This window comes from Pelophylax lessonae (assembly GCF_965119305.1).
Source record: "Pelophylax lessonae genome assembly, chromosome: 12".
NCBI classification, from domain to species: Eukaryota; Metazoa; Chordata; class Amphibia; order Anura; family Ranidae; genus Pelophylax; species Pelophylax lessonae.
Window position 1 is genome coordinate 224,998,913 of NC_138779.1, and position 16,259 is coordinate 225,015,171.

General features: G+C 52.4%; 1 protein-coding gene across 8 annotated transcripts in view; it reads left to right on the forward strand.

The window, feature by feature from the left end:
- RAP1GAP (RAP1 GTPase activating protein) overlaps positions 1 to 10,992 on the forward strand; it is a 158,504-nt gene extending 147,512 nt beyond the window's left edge. For 6 of the 8 annotated variants that reach the window (XM_082273665.1, XM_082273670.1, XM_082273671.1 and 3 more), the window contains 7 exons: positions 2,362 to 2,439; positions 3,078 to 3,187; positions 3,828 to 3,941; positions 4,026 to 4,149; positions 5,269 to 5,380; positions 5,554 to 5,657; positions 10,348 to 10,992. In XM_082273665.1, coding sequence (XP_082129791.1) covers positions 2,362 to 2,439; positions 3,078 to 3,187; positions 3,828 to 3,941; positions 4,026 to 4,149; positions 5,269 to 5,380; positions 5,554 to 5,657; positions 10,348 to 10,413 — 708 coding nt within the window. In that variant the 3' untranslated portion in view covers positions 10,414 to 10,992. Of the gene's footprint in view, positions 1 to 2,361; positions 2,440 to 3,077; positions 3,188 to 3,827; positions 3,942 to 4,025; positions 4,150 to 5,268; positions 5,381 to 5,553; positions 5,658 to 7,513; positions 7,567 to 10,347 lie in introns of all 8 variants that reach the window. The other 2 variants (XM_082273666.1, XM_082273667.1) reach the window with 2 other exon arrangements.
- The last annotated feature ends 5,267 nt before the right edge of the window (positions 10,993 to 16,259 follow it).

Sequence of the window (16,259 nt, forward strand, 5' to 3'; positions counted from 1 at the left end):
GCAGTGCATGGTGTCTCTAGCTCATGGTTGGAGGTATATCCCAGCACATAAAGGGAGATGTTTCCAGTCCATGTGGGAGGTGTTCCCAACCCATGGAGGGAGGTGTTCCCAACCCATGGAAGGAGGTGTTTCCAACTCATAGTGGATGGTGTTCCTAGCTCATGGGGGGATGGGTTTCCAGTCCATGAATGGAGCTATTTCCAGGCTGCAGTGCATGGTGTCTCTAGCTCATGGTGGGAGGTATATCCCAGCACATAAAGGGAGGTGTTTCCAGTCCATGTGGGAGATGTTCCCAGCTCATGGAGGGAGATGCTCCTAGCCTATGGAATAAGGTGCTCCAAGCTCATGGAAGGAGGCATCTCCAGCCCATAGAGGGAGGTGTTCCAGGCCCATGAAGGAAGGTGTTCCCAGTCGATATAAGGAGGTGTTCCTCGATGGAGGATGTATTCAGCCCATGGTGGTAGGTGTTCTCAGATGGGAGGTGTTCCCAGCCCATGGAGAAAGGAGTTCCTAGTTCTGTCAAAAGGTGTTTCCAGCCAATAGAGGGAGGTTTTCCCAGTCCAGAGGTGTTTGAGGCCAATGAAATAAAGTATTCCTATGCAGTGTGGGAGGCATTGCCAGTGCATGGGGTAAATGTAACCAGATAAGAAGTCTTCCCAGCAGAAAGGTGTTCCCAGCCCATGGAAGAAGGTGCTTCCATCAGGTTGGTGTTCCCAGCCCTCGGAGGGAGGTGTTCCCATCAGGGAGGAGACCCCAGCCCATGAAGGGAGGTGTTCTCAGAGGGAGAGTGTTCCCAGCCCATGGAGGGAGGTGTTTTCAGCGGGAAGGTGTTCCCAGCCCATGGAGGGAGGTGTTCCTAGCCCATGGAGGGAGGTGTTCCCAGCCCATGGAGGAAGGTGTTCCCAGCCCATGGAGGGAGGTGTTCCCGACCCATGGAGGGAGGTGTTCCCGGCCCATGGAGGGAGGTGTTCCCGGCCCATGGAGGGAGGTGTTCCCGGCCCATGGAGGGAGGTGTTCCCGGCCCATGGAGGGAGGTGTTCCCGGCCCATGGAGGGAGGTGTTCCCGGCCCATGGAGGGAGGTGTTCCCGGCCCATGGAGGGAGGTGTTCCCGGCCCATGGAGGAAGGTGTTCCCGGCCCATGGAGGAAGGTGTTCCCGGCCCATGGAGGAAGGTGTTCCCGGCCCATGGAGGAAGGTGTTCCCGGCCCATGGAGGGAGGTGTTCCCGGCCCATGGAGGGAGGTGTTCCCGACCCATGGAGGGAGGTGTTCCCGGCCCATGGAGGGAGGTGTTCCCGGCCCATGGAGGGAGGTGTTCCCGGCCCATGGAGGGAGGTGTTCCCTGCCCATGGAGGGAGGTGTTCCCGGCCCATGGAGGGAGGTGTTCCCGGCCCATGGAGGAAGGTGTTCCCGGCCCATGGAGGGAGGTGTTCCCGGCCCATGGAGGGAGGTGTTCCCGGCCCATGGAGGGAGGTGTTCCCGGCCCATGGAGGGAGGTGTTCCCGGCCCATGGAGGAAGGTGTTCCCGGCCCATGGAGGAAGGTGTTCCCGGCCCATGGAGGAAGGTGTTCCCGGCCCATGGAGGAAGGTGTTCCCGGCCCATGGAGGGAGGTGTTCCCGGCCCATGGAGGGAGGTGTTCCCGGCCCATGGAGGGAGGTGTTCCCGACCCATGGAGGGAGGTGTTCCCGGCCCATGGAGGGAGGTGTTCCCGGCCCATGGAGGAAGGTGTTCCCAGCCCATGGAGGGAGGTGTTCCCAGCCCATGGAGGGAGGTGTTCCCAGCCCATGGAGGAAGGTGTTCCCAGCCCATGGAGGAAGGTGTTCCCAGCCCATGGAGGAAGGTGTTCCCAGCCCATGGAGGGAGGTGTTCCCAGCCCATGGAGGAAGGTGTTCCCAGCCCATGGAGGAAGGTGTTCCCAGCCCATGGAGGAAGGTGTTCCCAGCCCATGGAGGAAGGTGTTCCCAGCCCATGGAGGAAGGTGTTCCCAGCCCATGGAGGGAGGTGTTCCCAGCCCATGGAGGGAGGTGTTCCCAGCCCATGGAGGGAGGTGTTCCTAGCCCATGGTGGCCCTGGCATACACACCATAATCCAGGGTTAGTCTGCCATCACAACCATAAGCTCCCACCATACAATATCTGGCACAGTGATTAACCATTTCTGACGACAGACAGTCCATTCTGTGCATGACTGGTTTTCTCTCTTTTTCTCTCCCCGTCTCTCTCTCCTGTCCGGTTCCTTTTCGTTTCATCATCCGGTTCTGTCTCCTTTACTAACGCTCCATTCTTCCACTCCATTAACCCTTTTCTGCCCGCATTTCATCTCCTCTCTGTGTCTCTGTGCCACACTCCTTCCTGCCCACTAGTCGTTGCTTGTGCCAGGGAAAACGCCCAGCCGGCATGGACGCCGTGGAAGTGCCATAGGCATAGGAACCATAGAAGAGGTGGATGTTTTCTCCTGCTCGCAGAAGGGTTGTATGGGGGGGGGGGGGGGGGTTGGTTTGTGCTGGAATATATTGTCTGTATATTTACCACCAAGCGAGATGCGGGATCCCGAATAGCCGCTCCACCCCTGCCGCTACCCGTCCGACACACCAAATAAAACCCATAGGCGAACCCGGATTTATAACTTTTTATATTGTTACAAAGAAAGAATACACATGGGGGAAATATTTCAGGGTGACGCCCCTACTGGTAATCAATAAAAGACATGTTTAACCAATAGACAAATAATTAGAAGACCTCCATCTACAGAACCCGCACCCACTGTAGATCCAGAGGAAGACAGAACAACCCCCCATATAGCATGGTCCAATGTACTACAACCGGGGCCAACCACATCCTGACCCCCCAGGAGGAGATCCGATATTCCCAGGATCATCTCTCCTTCCATCACTGAGATACAATTTTAATCAATGATTTCCCTCTGCGGAGTTTATATTCTCTCTGTACCGGGATCTGATAGGATGAATATCGGTAGCACGGGCAGTAGCGCACCCCCCCCCCCCACCCCATCCCCCGGCTGGTTTGTGATAGACGTGGATTATATTTCTGGGAAGTGACCTCATTTTATCTCTTCTAGTCTCTCATCGTTCCGGGAAAAAGTCCCACCAGGAAGAAGTCCGGACCGTTCAGCTCCAGGCGGAGCAGCGCCATTGGAATTGAGAACATACAGGAGGTCCAGGAGAAGAGGTGAGAGGCTGATCTATAGGGATCCATTATAGCTCAGGGGCTCGGGGGGATCAGTGATCACTCAGGGCAAGGCTGATCTCTCAGAATCCCTCTAGAATAGTGGATCTGGAGGGATCAGTGACCACTCAATGCAGAGTTGCTCTCTTGGGATCCATCCAGGATAGTGGATCTGGAGGGATCAGTGATCACTCATGGGGGAGTGGATCTCTTGGGATCCCTCCAGGATAGTGGATTTGGAGGGATTCATGATTACTCGGGAGAGTTGCTTTCTAGGGATCTCTCCAGGATAGTGGATCTTGAGGGACCAGTGATTACTCAAGGGAGAGCTGATCTCTATACAGGATAGTGGATCTGGAGGGATCAGTAATCACTCAGGGGAAAGTCTGATTTCTAGGGATCTCTCCAGGATAGTGGATCTGGAGGGATTAGTGATCACTCAGGGGAGAGCTGCTTTGTTGGGATCACAGAGAATTTACAGGGATCCCTGGGATTACTGGGTCAGTGTTGTAGATCTACATTGATGAGGAAAGTTTGGGTGTCCGCTCCCCGGTTGTTTCCATTTTCCCGGCACAGGAGGGGGAGGAGGCATATTCCGCCTGGACTCTCAGCAGCAACACAAAAGTTATTTTATGTTTTACAGGGAAAGCCCGACAGGACCCCAGAAGACCCCGGACAGCGGTCACGCCTCCCAGGAGCCCAAATCTGATGACTCTTCCAATCACAGCTCCCCAGAGATGCCGACCACCAAGAACAGGTACTAACCCCTCCCCCTTATCCCTGCCTCCCAGGATCCCTGGTGCACTCTGGTCATGTGACGCAATCTCCCTTCACTTTCCAGGATGGAATCCGCTTCCCGGATGGAAAACCAGCGAGATTTCTCCCGCTCCTCCTCCAGCGCCAGCAGTTTCGCCAGCGTAGTGGAAGAGAACGAGCTGCTGGATGACGAGGACGACGATGGGATGGTAAGAAGAGAACCACCCGGAGGAGGGCCGAGAGTTATCCGGAATCCTCCCAGGGGTCCCAACCCAGAGGGCCCGAGAGTTATCCGGAATCCTCCCAGGGGTCCCAACCCGGAGGGCCCGAGAGTTATCCGGAATCCTCCCAGGGGTCCCAACCCGGAGGGCCCGAGAGTTATGCGGAATCCTCCCAGGGGTCCCAACCCAGAGGGCCCGAGAGTTATCCGGAATCCTCCCAGGGGTCCCAACCCGGAGGGCCCGAGAGTTATCCGGAATCCTCCCAGGGGTCCCAACCCAGAGGGCCCGAGAGTTATCCGGAATCCTCCCAGGGGTACTAAACCCGGAGGGCCCGACGAGAGTTATCCGGAATCTTCCCAGGGGTCCCAACCCGGAGTGCCTGAGAGCTATCCGGAATCCTCCCAGGGGTCCCAACCCGGAGGGCCCGAGAGTTATCCGGAATCCTCCCAGGGGTCCCAACCCGAAGGGCCCGAGAGTTATCCAGAATCCTCCCAGGGGTACTAACCCAGAGGGCCCGAGAGTTATCCAGAATCCTCCCAAGGGTACTAACCCAGAGGGCCCGAGAGTTATCCAGAATCCTCCCAGGGGTCCTAACCCAGAGGGCCCGAGAGTTATCCGGAATCTCCCAGGGGTCCCAACCCGGAGTGCCTGAGAGCTATCAGGAATCCTCCCAGGGGTCCCAACCCTGAGGGCCCGAGAGTTATGCGGAATCCTCCCAGGGGTCCCGGGTCTTCTGTCCTTCATTCTATACGATAACTTTTATTTATAAAGATCAACAAAATCCTCAACTACAAACCGAGAGACTGGAGGAGAAAGGGAAACTGTGTCAGACTGAGATGATGTCATCAGTCTGCTGCAGGCAGGGAGAAGCATTTCCTCAGTCTCCCCTCCCCCAGTGATCAGACTGTACATTGTAACTTTGTAGAAGGAGGAGGCATTTCCTCGGTCTCCCCTCCCCAGTGATCATTGTAACTTTGTAGAAGGAGGAGACATTTCCTCAGTCTCCCCTCCCCCAGTGATCATTGTAACTTTGTAGAAGGAGGAGGCATTTCCTCAGTCTCCCCTCCCCAGTGATCAGACTGTACATTGTAACTTTCTCCTCCTCAGGAAAGTGTTTCGGGTTCGGGAAACTCCCACAAGCGGGATTCCTTAATATACAGCACGTGGTTGGAGGATAGCGGGAGCAGCGTCAGCACCGCCAGCGGGGCCAGTTCATCAGGTAACGATCTTCCATTATACAGAAATGTCGCCATTTACTGCGATTGGTGTGTGTGGTGCCCCTCCCCCTGTTGGGGCGGCCATTGCTCCGTGTAGTGCGGGGACACGGGTAAGGGGTGGTCACAGAATTCCCGCCTCAATGGGTGTGTCACCTTTTCTCTTCCATGGTTTCAGGGTTACCGCGCTCCCCGCAGCCGGACGTCTGGAAAGTGGGCGGAGACTCCTATCCCGAGATTAAAATCCAGCTGGAAGGGACGGAACAGCACACAGCCAATCAGGTGAGACTCTGAGCAGACAGAATTCAGACTGGTCATTGTCAGTCGGGGATTCTTCCTAAAGGGTGACTAAACACATCACAATCTGATTGGACGATCTCCTTTATATTTCCCGCGCCCCGGGCTTCCAGTTCTGGGAGAACATCCACTGAGATCCTCTTAGAACCCGCCTCCCATGCCCCCTGGGGGCGTGCTGATTGCAGATCATGGTAAAGGCCCGCTGTGATTGGCCCTTTACAAGCTGATCACATGTAAACTGACTTGCCAGTCATCAGCAGCCCTTTCCTCCCCCGCTGTGTCTGTGTAAGGAAAGGAGAACTGGCAAAACTATCCGTACATTGTGTGCACTGATTATCAGTTCCACCCAGCAATGCCACCTGTCAATGCCGCCTATCAGTGCCACCCATCAATGCCTCCTAGCTATGCCACCTATCAGTGCCGCCTATCAATGCCGCCTATCAGTGCCACCCATTAATGCCGCCTAGCAATGCTACCCATTAATGCCGCCTATCAGTGCCACCTGTCAATGCTGCCTATCAGTGCCACATATCACTGCCGCCTATCAATGCCGCCTATCAGTGCCACCCATCGATGCCACCTATCAGTGCCACCCATTAATGCCGCCTATCAGTGCCACCCATCAATGCCACCTATCAGTGCCACCCATCAATGCCGCCTATTAATGATGCCTATCAATGCCGCCTATTAATGATGCCCATCAATGCCGCCTATCAGTGCCCATCAATGCTGCCTATCAGTGCCACCCATCAATGCCGCCTATCAATGCTGCCTATCAGTGCCGCCCATCAATGCCGCCTATCAGTGCCACCCATCAATGCCGCCTATCAATGCTGCCTATCAGTGCCGCCCATCAATGCCGCCTATCAGTGCCACCCATCGATGCCGCCTATCAGTGCCACCCATCAATGCCGCCTATCAATGCTGCCTATCAGTCAGTGCCACCTATCAGTGCCCATCAATGCCGCCTATTAGTGCCACCTATCAGTGCCACCCATCAATGCCGCCTATCAGTGCCACCCCTCAATGCTGCCTATCAGTGCCACCCCTCAATGCTGCCTATCAGTGCCACCCATCAATGCTGCCTATCAGTGCCACCCATCAATGCCGCCTATCAGTGCCCATCAATGCTGCCTATCAGCACCCATTAATGCCGCTTATCAATGTCCCGCCTATTAGTGCCCATTAATGCCACCCATCAGTGCTGCCTATCAGTGCTTCCTATCAGTGCCTCCTCAGCAGGACTCTGAGCTGAGAGCGTCTCTCTCATACAGCCCAGAGCCTGCACTGACATTTACCCCTCCCTGGGGGAGGAGAGAGATGATCTTCCCCTCCTCCTCCTCCCGCCCCTCTCCTCCCGTGTGCACTGAGGGAATGGTGAATGATCAAATTCAGTTGCTTAGCTTCACACTTCCCTCAGTGCACACGGGTGGGGGGAGGGGGAACTATCAATGCAGGCTCTGGGCTCAGAGTTCTGGAGCAAGCAACCCAACACTTGGGCACCCCAAAAGTGGTGGAACGCCAGGGCCTGGTCACAAGTCTGACCTTTGCCACCCTGTTAGTTCTGCCACTGGGCTGATGGTAGCTGTAAAGGAGATTGTCCAATCAGATTGTATAGTGTGTGTGAAATATGGGGCTCCATTGCTGAAACCCCCCTCCTAAGAATGCCACTTGATTGGTTGTGCTGATCTCCCGGCATATCTGGGTCAGCCAAGGGATGAACATGACAGCCAGGCAGTGGCATTTGTCATCAATGGGCCCCGATGTGTCCCATATTATGTGGTATTTCTATTGCTGTGTCTGATGATCTCTGCTGTTCTCTTCTATGTGTCTCCCCCCAGCGCTGCTAGCCCCCCCTCGTCACTTCTTGGTGGAGTTCCCTCCGTCATGGCAGGTCAGCACTCCCTCCGTCTCTCCCCTATGATGTCTGTATCTGGCTGCTCCCCTCGCTGTGTCCTCCCTCGGGGTCCCCGATTCCCCTCCTCACCCATGTGTGTCACCAGCACTCCCCCGGGGGGGGGCATTCTACCTCTGATTATATGTAGGGGCCCTGTCATTCTGGGGCCCCATATAGGGACTGTAGGGAGGAGCTATTCCACCTCTTATACAGTGGGACCAGAAAGTATTCACAGAGCTTCACTTCTTCCACATTTTATATTACAGCCTTATTCCAACATGGATTCCATTCATTATTTTCCTCAAAATTCTACAAACCCCTCCCCCATAATGACAACGTGAGAGAAGATTGTTTGAAATCTTTGAAAATTTATTAAAAATAAAAAAAATGAAATAAATCCCATGTACATAAGTATTCACACCCTTTGCCATGTACATAAGTATTCACACCCTTTGCTCAATACTTTGGTGAAGCTCCTTTGGCACCCATTCCAGCCTCCAGTATTTCTGAGTATGATGCTACATGCTTGGCACTCCTATTTTTGGACAGTTTCTCCCATTCTTCTTTGCAGGACCTCTCAAGCTCCATCAGGTTGGATGGGGGAGGGTCGGTGCACAGCCATTTTCAGATCTCTCCAGAGATGTTCAATCGGGTTCAAGTCTGGGCTCTGGCTGGGCCACTTACAGAGTTGTCCCGTAGACACTCCTTTGTTATCTTGGCTGTGTGCTTAGGGTCGTTGTCCTGTTGGAAGATGAACCTTCACCCCAGTCTGAGGTCCAGAGCACTCGAGGAGGTTCTCATCAAGGATGTCTCTGCACATTGCTGCATTCATCTTTCCCTCCATCCTGACTAGTCTCCCAGTTCCTGCCACTGAAAAACATCCCCACAGCATGATGCTGCCACCACCATGCTTCACAGTAGGGATGGTATTGGCCAGGTGATGAGCGGTGCCTGGTTTCCTCCAGACATGACGCTTGCCATTCAGGCCAAAGAGTTCAATCTTTGTTTCCTCAGAGCAGAGAATTTTGTTTCTCATGGTCTGAGAGTCCTTCAGGTGCCTTTTGGGAAACTCCAGGCGGGCTGTCATGAGACTTACTGGGGAGTGGCTTCCGTCTGGCCACTCCCATACAGGCCTGATTGGTGGAGTGCTGCAGAGATGGTTGTTATTCTGGAAGGTTCTCCTCTCTCCACAGAGAAACACTGGAGCTCTGTCAGAGTGACCATTGGGTTCTTGGTCACCTCCCTGCTGGTGTAGATAGTACAGATGGATGGGATGTCCTCTGTCCAGAGGTTAAAATAGAAGTGCTATCGTGCTGAATCAATAATAATTCACATGGGTGATGGAAAATTAAATAAATAAAATTATTGCTAAAGGGGAGATTACTCCCAGTGCTGTGTGCCAAAACCGTGAGTACCAGTTACTTCTGGTGTAAATAACCGGATTGGGTGAGGGTGTTGATAGTGCCTATACCCGTGGCCCCCCACTAGGTATTGCACTCACCCCTCCGAATTCCCCTTTCGTATATAGTCCTGGATTATTAGGTCTCACGGGTCTTGGGCTTCCAAGGTGTCTGTAGCAAGATTGGCTATGGGTCCCTTCCCTGGAGGTCCGTTGGGTCTGGTGGGCTCAAAGAACAAACAAACAATGGATCCCCCATGGTGTAGTATGTAAGATTATAAAAAAGAAAAGTGCAGTAAAACTCACAACTGGATAAACACTATTCAGCGGGGAAACGCCGGGACACTTCTGCATTCCACAATCCGAGCTTCCCTAACTGGAAGTGACATTGACGCTGTAAACTCTACCCTACGCGTTTCGTCACATAGACGTCACCTGGAGCGGCCTTGAGTGTGTCATGGCAAAGGGTGTGAATACTTATTATGTACAGGGGATTTTTTCCTTCTTTATTTTTAATAAATTTGTAAAGATTTCAAAAAAACTTCTCTCACGTTGTCATTATTGGGGATTGTTTGTAGAATTTTGAGGAGAATAATGAATTTAATCAATTTTGGAATAAGGCTGTAACATAGCAAAATGTGGACAAAGTGAAGCGCTGTGAGTACTTTCTGGATGCACTGTATGTAGGGGCCCTGAATAGGGCCTGTTGGGAGGGGCCATTCCACCTCTAAATTATATGTAGGGGCCCCATATAGGGACTGTTGGGAGGGGCCATTTCACCTCTGATTATATGTAGGGGGGCCCCATCTAGGGAAGGTTGAAAGGGGACCCTATTCGTCTGAGGCCTTGCATAGGAACTGTCAGAAGGGACTATTCTGCCCCAATCATAACTAAGGGGCCCCATCCTGGGATAAAATGATAGAATACCATCAGTAGCTCCGGGGGCCCACATTGGGGGTAGAATTTGACTGTCTGTATTGAGCACCTCAGACAGTCCTATTTCAGGCACCCAAGTCTCAGCTTTCCCCTATTACTCCATTTTTATTGAACATTAGTGGCCCCGGTAGAAGCACAGAATGTCACGGATGGGGCCACATTGCAGCAAGACAAATTTGTGTCATAAATTCCCATCATTGGCCACACAAGCTCCATAACTCAAGATGAACGTTGGTAGCAGTTGCATTAATCAGTGTAATTGGACACATGCAGAGTTGGGTTGTATGATGATTGGCGCAGGTGATCATACCAGCCGTGGTGGTTGGTTGGTGGGACTCCATTATTCTGGTATTAGTTGGGGCCATTTGTAGAACAAGCAATGGAGTCGTAGGTGGAGCGGATCTCTCTGGTTTCCTCCTCACTCTTCTCTCTCCCTCTTCCAGACACCTCAGCGCAGACAGAAGTTGAAGGATTTGCACCAATCTCCAGCCTTCGATTCAGCCAAGTGAGATCGTCTTACCAGGCACTCCTGCCCCGCCGCCTTGGATGACCACCGAGGATCCCGACTCCTCTCGAAGGGTTTATTATTTTGCACCATAAAAAACTTGACTAACACGGTGCCTGGTTTTCCGCTCAAGGCTCCGCTGCACCAGACCTCCGGCGACGTCTCCCGACCGGCAGTCTGAGGACTTGTGATGACGCAAAATTTTGGAGAAGCTGCTGAGAGTCCGCGACATTCCGACATCATTTTTGGAAACTCATGAAGATGGGAAGTCTTTGGGTGATCCCATTCCGCAGGAAGGTGTGACAGTCAGACCTAACTATAATCTCTCCTATAGGTGGGACGCAGGGAATGCCGTGTGTTGTATATACAGCACCAGGCGGTGGAATTTTTTTTCTCAGGATTTCCAGCCATGCACAAAGTCCCGCCCCTGCGGAGTGGATTGGAGGCTTCTTGCTCCACACAAAGTTTGCTGTATATGGTTCTGTCTCCCTGGCATGTCCTTGTCACGGTAACGTGTCTTTGTATGTCCTTTATGGTCGCTGTACGCACTCACACACGGTACTACAAGATCTCCCTCCTCTGTATGGTCGTAGTACACACTCACATGCGGTACTAAGAGATCTCTCGCCTCTGTACAGTCCCCGTACACACTCACATGCGGTACTACAAGATCTCCCTCCTCTGTATGGTCGTAGTACACACTCACATACGGTACTACAAGATCTCCCTCATCTTTATGGTTGTGGTACGCACTCACATGCGGTACTAAGAGATCTCTCTCCTCTGTACAGTCCCCGTACACACTCACACACGGTACTACAAGATCTCCCTCCTCTGTATGGTCGTAGTACACACTCACATACGGTACTACAAGATCTCCCTCATCTTTATGGTTGTGGTACGCACTCACATGCGGTACTAAGAGATCTCTCTCCTCTGTACAGTCCCCGTACACACTCACATACGGTACTACAAGATCTCCCTCCTCTTTATGGTTGTGGTACACACTCACATGCGGTACTACAAGATCTCCCTCTTCTGTACAGTCGCCATACTACAAGATCTTTCTCCTCTGTACAGTTGTGGTATGCACTCACAACTGATACTTACGAGATCTCCCTCCTCTGTATGGTCGTCGTATACACTCACATGTGGTACTACGAGATCTCCCTCCTCTGTATGGTTGTGGTACACACTCACATGTGGTAGTACGAGAGCTCTCTCCTCTGTACGGTCGTGGTATGGTATACACTCACATGCGGAACTACAAGATCTCCCTCTTCTGTACAGTCGCCATACTACAAGATCTTTCTCCTCTGTACAGTTGTGGTATACACTCACAACCGATACTACGAGATCTCCCTCTTCTGTATGGTTGTGGTACACACTCACATGTGGTACTATGAGAGCTCTCTCCTCTGTACGGTTGCGGTACACACTCACAACCAATACTACGAGAGTTCTCTACTCTGTACGGTCGTGGTACACACTCACATGTGGTACTACGAGATCTCCCTCCTCTGTACGGTTGTGGTACGCACTCACACGCGGTACTATGAAATCTCCCTCCTCTGTACAGACTCCGTCACTCTACACTGGATTACTGATGTCTTTGTGATGCTTGCAGGATGTAATTCTGACATGTAACTCTCCATCCCGGACCGGCCCCAATAAACGTCGTAGTGTGGGGGGGATTATATATATGTAGAGCGCACACGCTGTCATTACACGCAGAATAGTTCACCCCATAGCCAACCACAAACCTCCTTCCTTTTCTCCATCCGCCCGCAGGTGCAGTGCTTTGTGGGTGATATGGGGCCTCTCATTGTCTGTGGACACGGTTCCATCTGGTGGAATGTTTTACCTGTGTGTGCAATATGCACTTGTCGTTGGCATGAAGTGAGCGGGAGGGTTTCACCCCTCTCGCTGCAGTCTGCATGTCTGATGTCTTTTTACTGAACATGTATAATATGCAAACCTTTTTCAGCTTCTTGTTAGTATGATGTCACAGAAACATCCCATTTGCTGTCTGCCCAGCACACCCCTCTGTCTTTACTCCACCCCTTCTGCTCTCTCCCAGCACTCCCCTCGGGTCCAACTCCTCTGTCCCTATTCCACCCCTTCTCTCTGCCCAGGACTCCCCTCAGTCCTTAATCCTCCCAGCACACCACCTGGGTCCACTCCTCACCTTTCTGCCCTGGGCACCTCCCAGGTCCACCCATCTCCTCTCCATCTGACGTACCCCTGGATCCACCCCCTCTGTCCTCACTCCACCCATCTCCTCTGCCCAGCGCACCCCTCTGATCCACCCATCTCCTCTCCGTCCAGCGCACCCCTCAGGTCCACCCATCTTTCCTCACTCCACCCATCACCTTTCTGCCCAGGGCACCTCCCGAGTCCGCCTGTCTCCACTCCGTCCAACGTACCCCCAGGTCCACCCCTCTGTCCTTACTCCATCCAGCTCCTTTCTGCCCAGCGCACCCCTCTGGTCCACCCGTCTCCTCTCCGTCCAACGTAGCCCCAGGTCCATCCCTCTGTCCTTACTCCACCCATCTCCTCTCTGCTCCCACCCCTTGGGTCCATCTGTCTTCTCTCTGTCCAACGTACCCCTCTGTCCTCACTTTGCCCAGCACCCCTCTTGGGTCCGCCCATCTCCTCTCCACCCACAGTATCTCTGTTTACCCAACACCCTGCCCAGTGCACCCCACCCCTCTGTCCTCACAGTGAACCCCTCGGTCACCAGGTCTCCTCTCTATCCAGCGCACCGGTCGGATCCACCAATCTCCTCTTCGTCTGACATACCCCCGGGTCTACCCCTTTACCCTCACTCCACCCATCTCCTATCTGCCTAGCACACCCCTGTGGGTCCACCCCCTCTGTCCTTACTCCACCCATCTCCTATCTGCCCAGCACACCCTTTGGGTCTACCCCTCTGTCCTTCACCCATCTCCTCTCTGCCCAGTGCACCCCTCTGTCTTTACAGCATCCGCCTCCTCTCCGCTCAGCACACCCCCCTTTAGCCATCCTTCTGTCCTCACTCCACCCATCTCCTCTCGGTCCAGCGCACCCCTCGGGTCCACCCATCTTTCCTCACTCCACCCATCACCTTTCTGCCCAGGGAACCTCCTGAGTCCGCCTGTCTCCTCTCCGGTGAACGTACCCCTGGAATCCACCCCTCTGTCCTTACTCCATCCATCTCCTCTCTGCCCAGCGCACACCTCTGGTCCACCCGTCTCCTCTCCGTCCAACGTAGCCCCAGGTCCCCCCCTCTGTCCTTACTCCACCCATCTCCTCTCTGCTCCCACCCCTTGGGTCCATCTGTCTTCTCTCTGTCCTCACTTCGCCCAGCACCCCTCTTGGGTCCGCTCATCTCCTCTCCACCCAGTGCACCCCACCCCTCTGTCCTCACAGTGAACCCCTCGGTCACCAGGTCCACCAGTCTCCTCTCTATCCAGCGCACCGGTCGGATCCACCAATCTCCTCTTCGTCTGACATACCCCCCGGGTCTACCCCTTTACCCTCACTCCACCCATTTCCTATCTGCCTAGCACACCCCTGTGGGTCCATCCCCTCTGTCCTTCACCCATCTCCTCTCTGCCCAGTGCACCCCTCTGTCTTTACTGCACCCGCCTCCTCTCCGCTCAGCACACCCCCCTTTAGCCATCCTTCTGTCCTCACTCCACCTGTCTTCTCTTGGTTTAGTGCACCCCCCCCCCCCCTTGGGTCAACCCCTCTGACCTCACCTTCCCCATTGCACCCCTTGGGTTGACCCATCCACCTTCTGCCCCACACTCCTCTCGGGTCCACCCTCTTTTGTCCTGACTCCACCCGTTTCCCGTGAAGCGGGGGACACAGATAACACTATTTTTCCATGGACTCAGACGACGTCTTGATGTGTATTTTGTCTTTTATGTGTTAAGAGAAATTATTGTATTTATCTGAATGAGAAGATTATTTTATTTGTAAAAAGGATTTATGAAAGTTTTATGGGATCAGAGGAATAAATTGAATTATTGTACAGTTCCCGGGTCTGCCATTGTCAGATATATGAAGTGCATACACCGTGCCAGGATCTCCATTCAGGTACCAAGGGAGGGGGAGGGGGGGGGGTACACAATCAAATACAATAACCTGGAGGACAGGTAAAGTGTCTGCGTTACCCACGGCAACCATAAGTCAGCAGTTTTGGAAAAGTAATGAGGTATCTGAGATTATGGGTGTTGTCTGTGTGGGGGAGGGGTTTCCATTGCACCTCTAACTTTGCTTGGCTGTCACTGGCCTGGGACAAGCATGCATCCAGTGAAGTCAGAATTCCCAGCTGGTGTATTTGTCGAGGTCAGTGACTCAGATGATGGAAACTTTCAGACCAATATCGCAGCCAGGCAACCAGAATTTTTTAATAAGTAATAGCAGCTGATTGGAGTAGATAAAAGCGTGAATCCAGCGACAAACTATTACTTTGTCTTCACACAATGCTCATTTCCACCTCCGCCGATCTCCTGCAGCCTCTTTGCACTCATCCCTGCTGATCCTACCATGGAGACGGTACTTCCTGTTAGAGGGTGACAACACCCTGTCCCTGTCCTCCAATCATAATCCTGTGTTGTCACCCCCAGCACATGGAGACTACATATCAGCACACGACACAGACATGGCCCACTGGTGTTACCGTCAGGAGACCCGCCATGCTGGAGTGTACAGAGACAGGAAGTGGCTGAAAAAAGGCTGCAGGAGATCAGCAGCACTGAGATGGGAAAAAAAGATTTTAATTGTTAAAAGAATGACAAAGTGTTTATAGAGAGAACAACTGAATGTCGTCCAGTTCAGGTCCCATCAATGAAGGGAAGTCATCAAGTCAGAGAATTGGGCGTTTCTTTGTGGTTTTTGGTGTATTTTGTAGTTTGAATTTTTTTGAGCCTACGCCAAGTTCTGTTTGTAATACGGATTCATTGTAAGGACAAGCTCCGCCCCCGAGGAACGAGCAGTCCTCATACACAAATGAAAAATAACAGAGAGGGATGAGATTGGATCCTGGGAGATGAACAATGTATCACTTCCAGGAGCTCCAATATCCCACCAATCAGACGGAACCGATCCCTTCTGTGTTCAGATTGGAAGAGATCCCCTCTGTGTGATCTCTGCAGACAGAAGATTCTTTCTTCTTATTGGGAGAAAATGAAAAACTACAAAATACACCAAAAATCTGCTAAGAACGCCCCGGGAACCATGAGGAGCCCCTCCCCCATAGCTCTCTGAACCTTCCTCATGGACTCCAATAGAAATAATAAAGATGGGTGACACCGATCACTGACCAATAGAAATAATAAAGATAGGTGACACCGATCACTGACCAATAGAAATAATAAAGATAGGTGACACCGATCACTGACCAATAGAAATAATAGAGATGGGTGACACCGATCACTGACCAATAGAAATAATAGAGATGGGTGACACCGATCACTGACCAATAGAAATAATAAAGATTGGTGACACCGATCACTGACCAATAGAAATAATAGAGATGGGTGACACCGATCACTGACCAATAGAAATAATAGAGATGGGTGACACCGATCACTGACCAATAGAAATAATAGAGATGGGTGACACCGATCACTGACCAATAGAAATAATAGAGATGGGTGACACCGATCACTGACCAATAGAAATAATAAAGATTGGTGACACCGATCACTGACCAATAGAAATAATAGAGATGGGTGACACCGATCACTGACCAATAGAAATAATAAAGATAGGTGACACCGATCACTGACCAATAGAAATAATAAAGATAGGTGACACCGATCACTGACCAATAGAAATAATAGAGATAGGTGACACCGA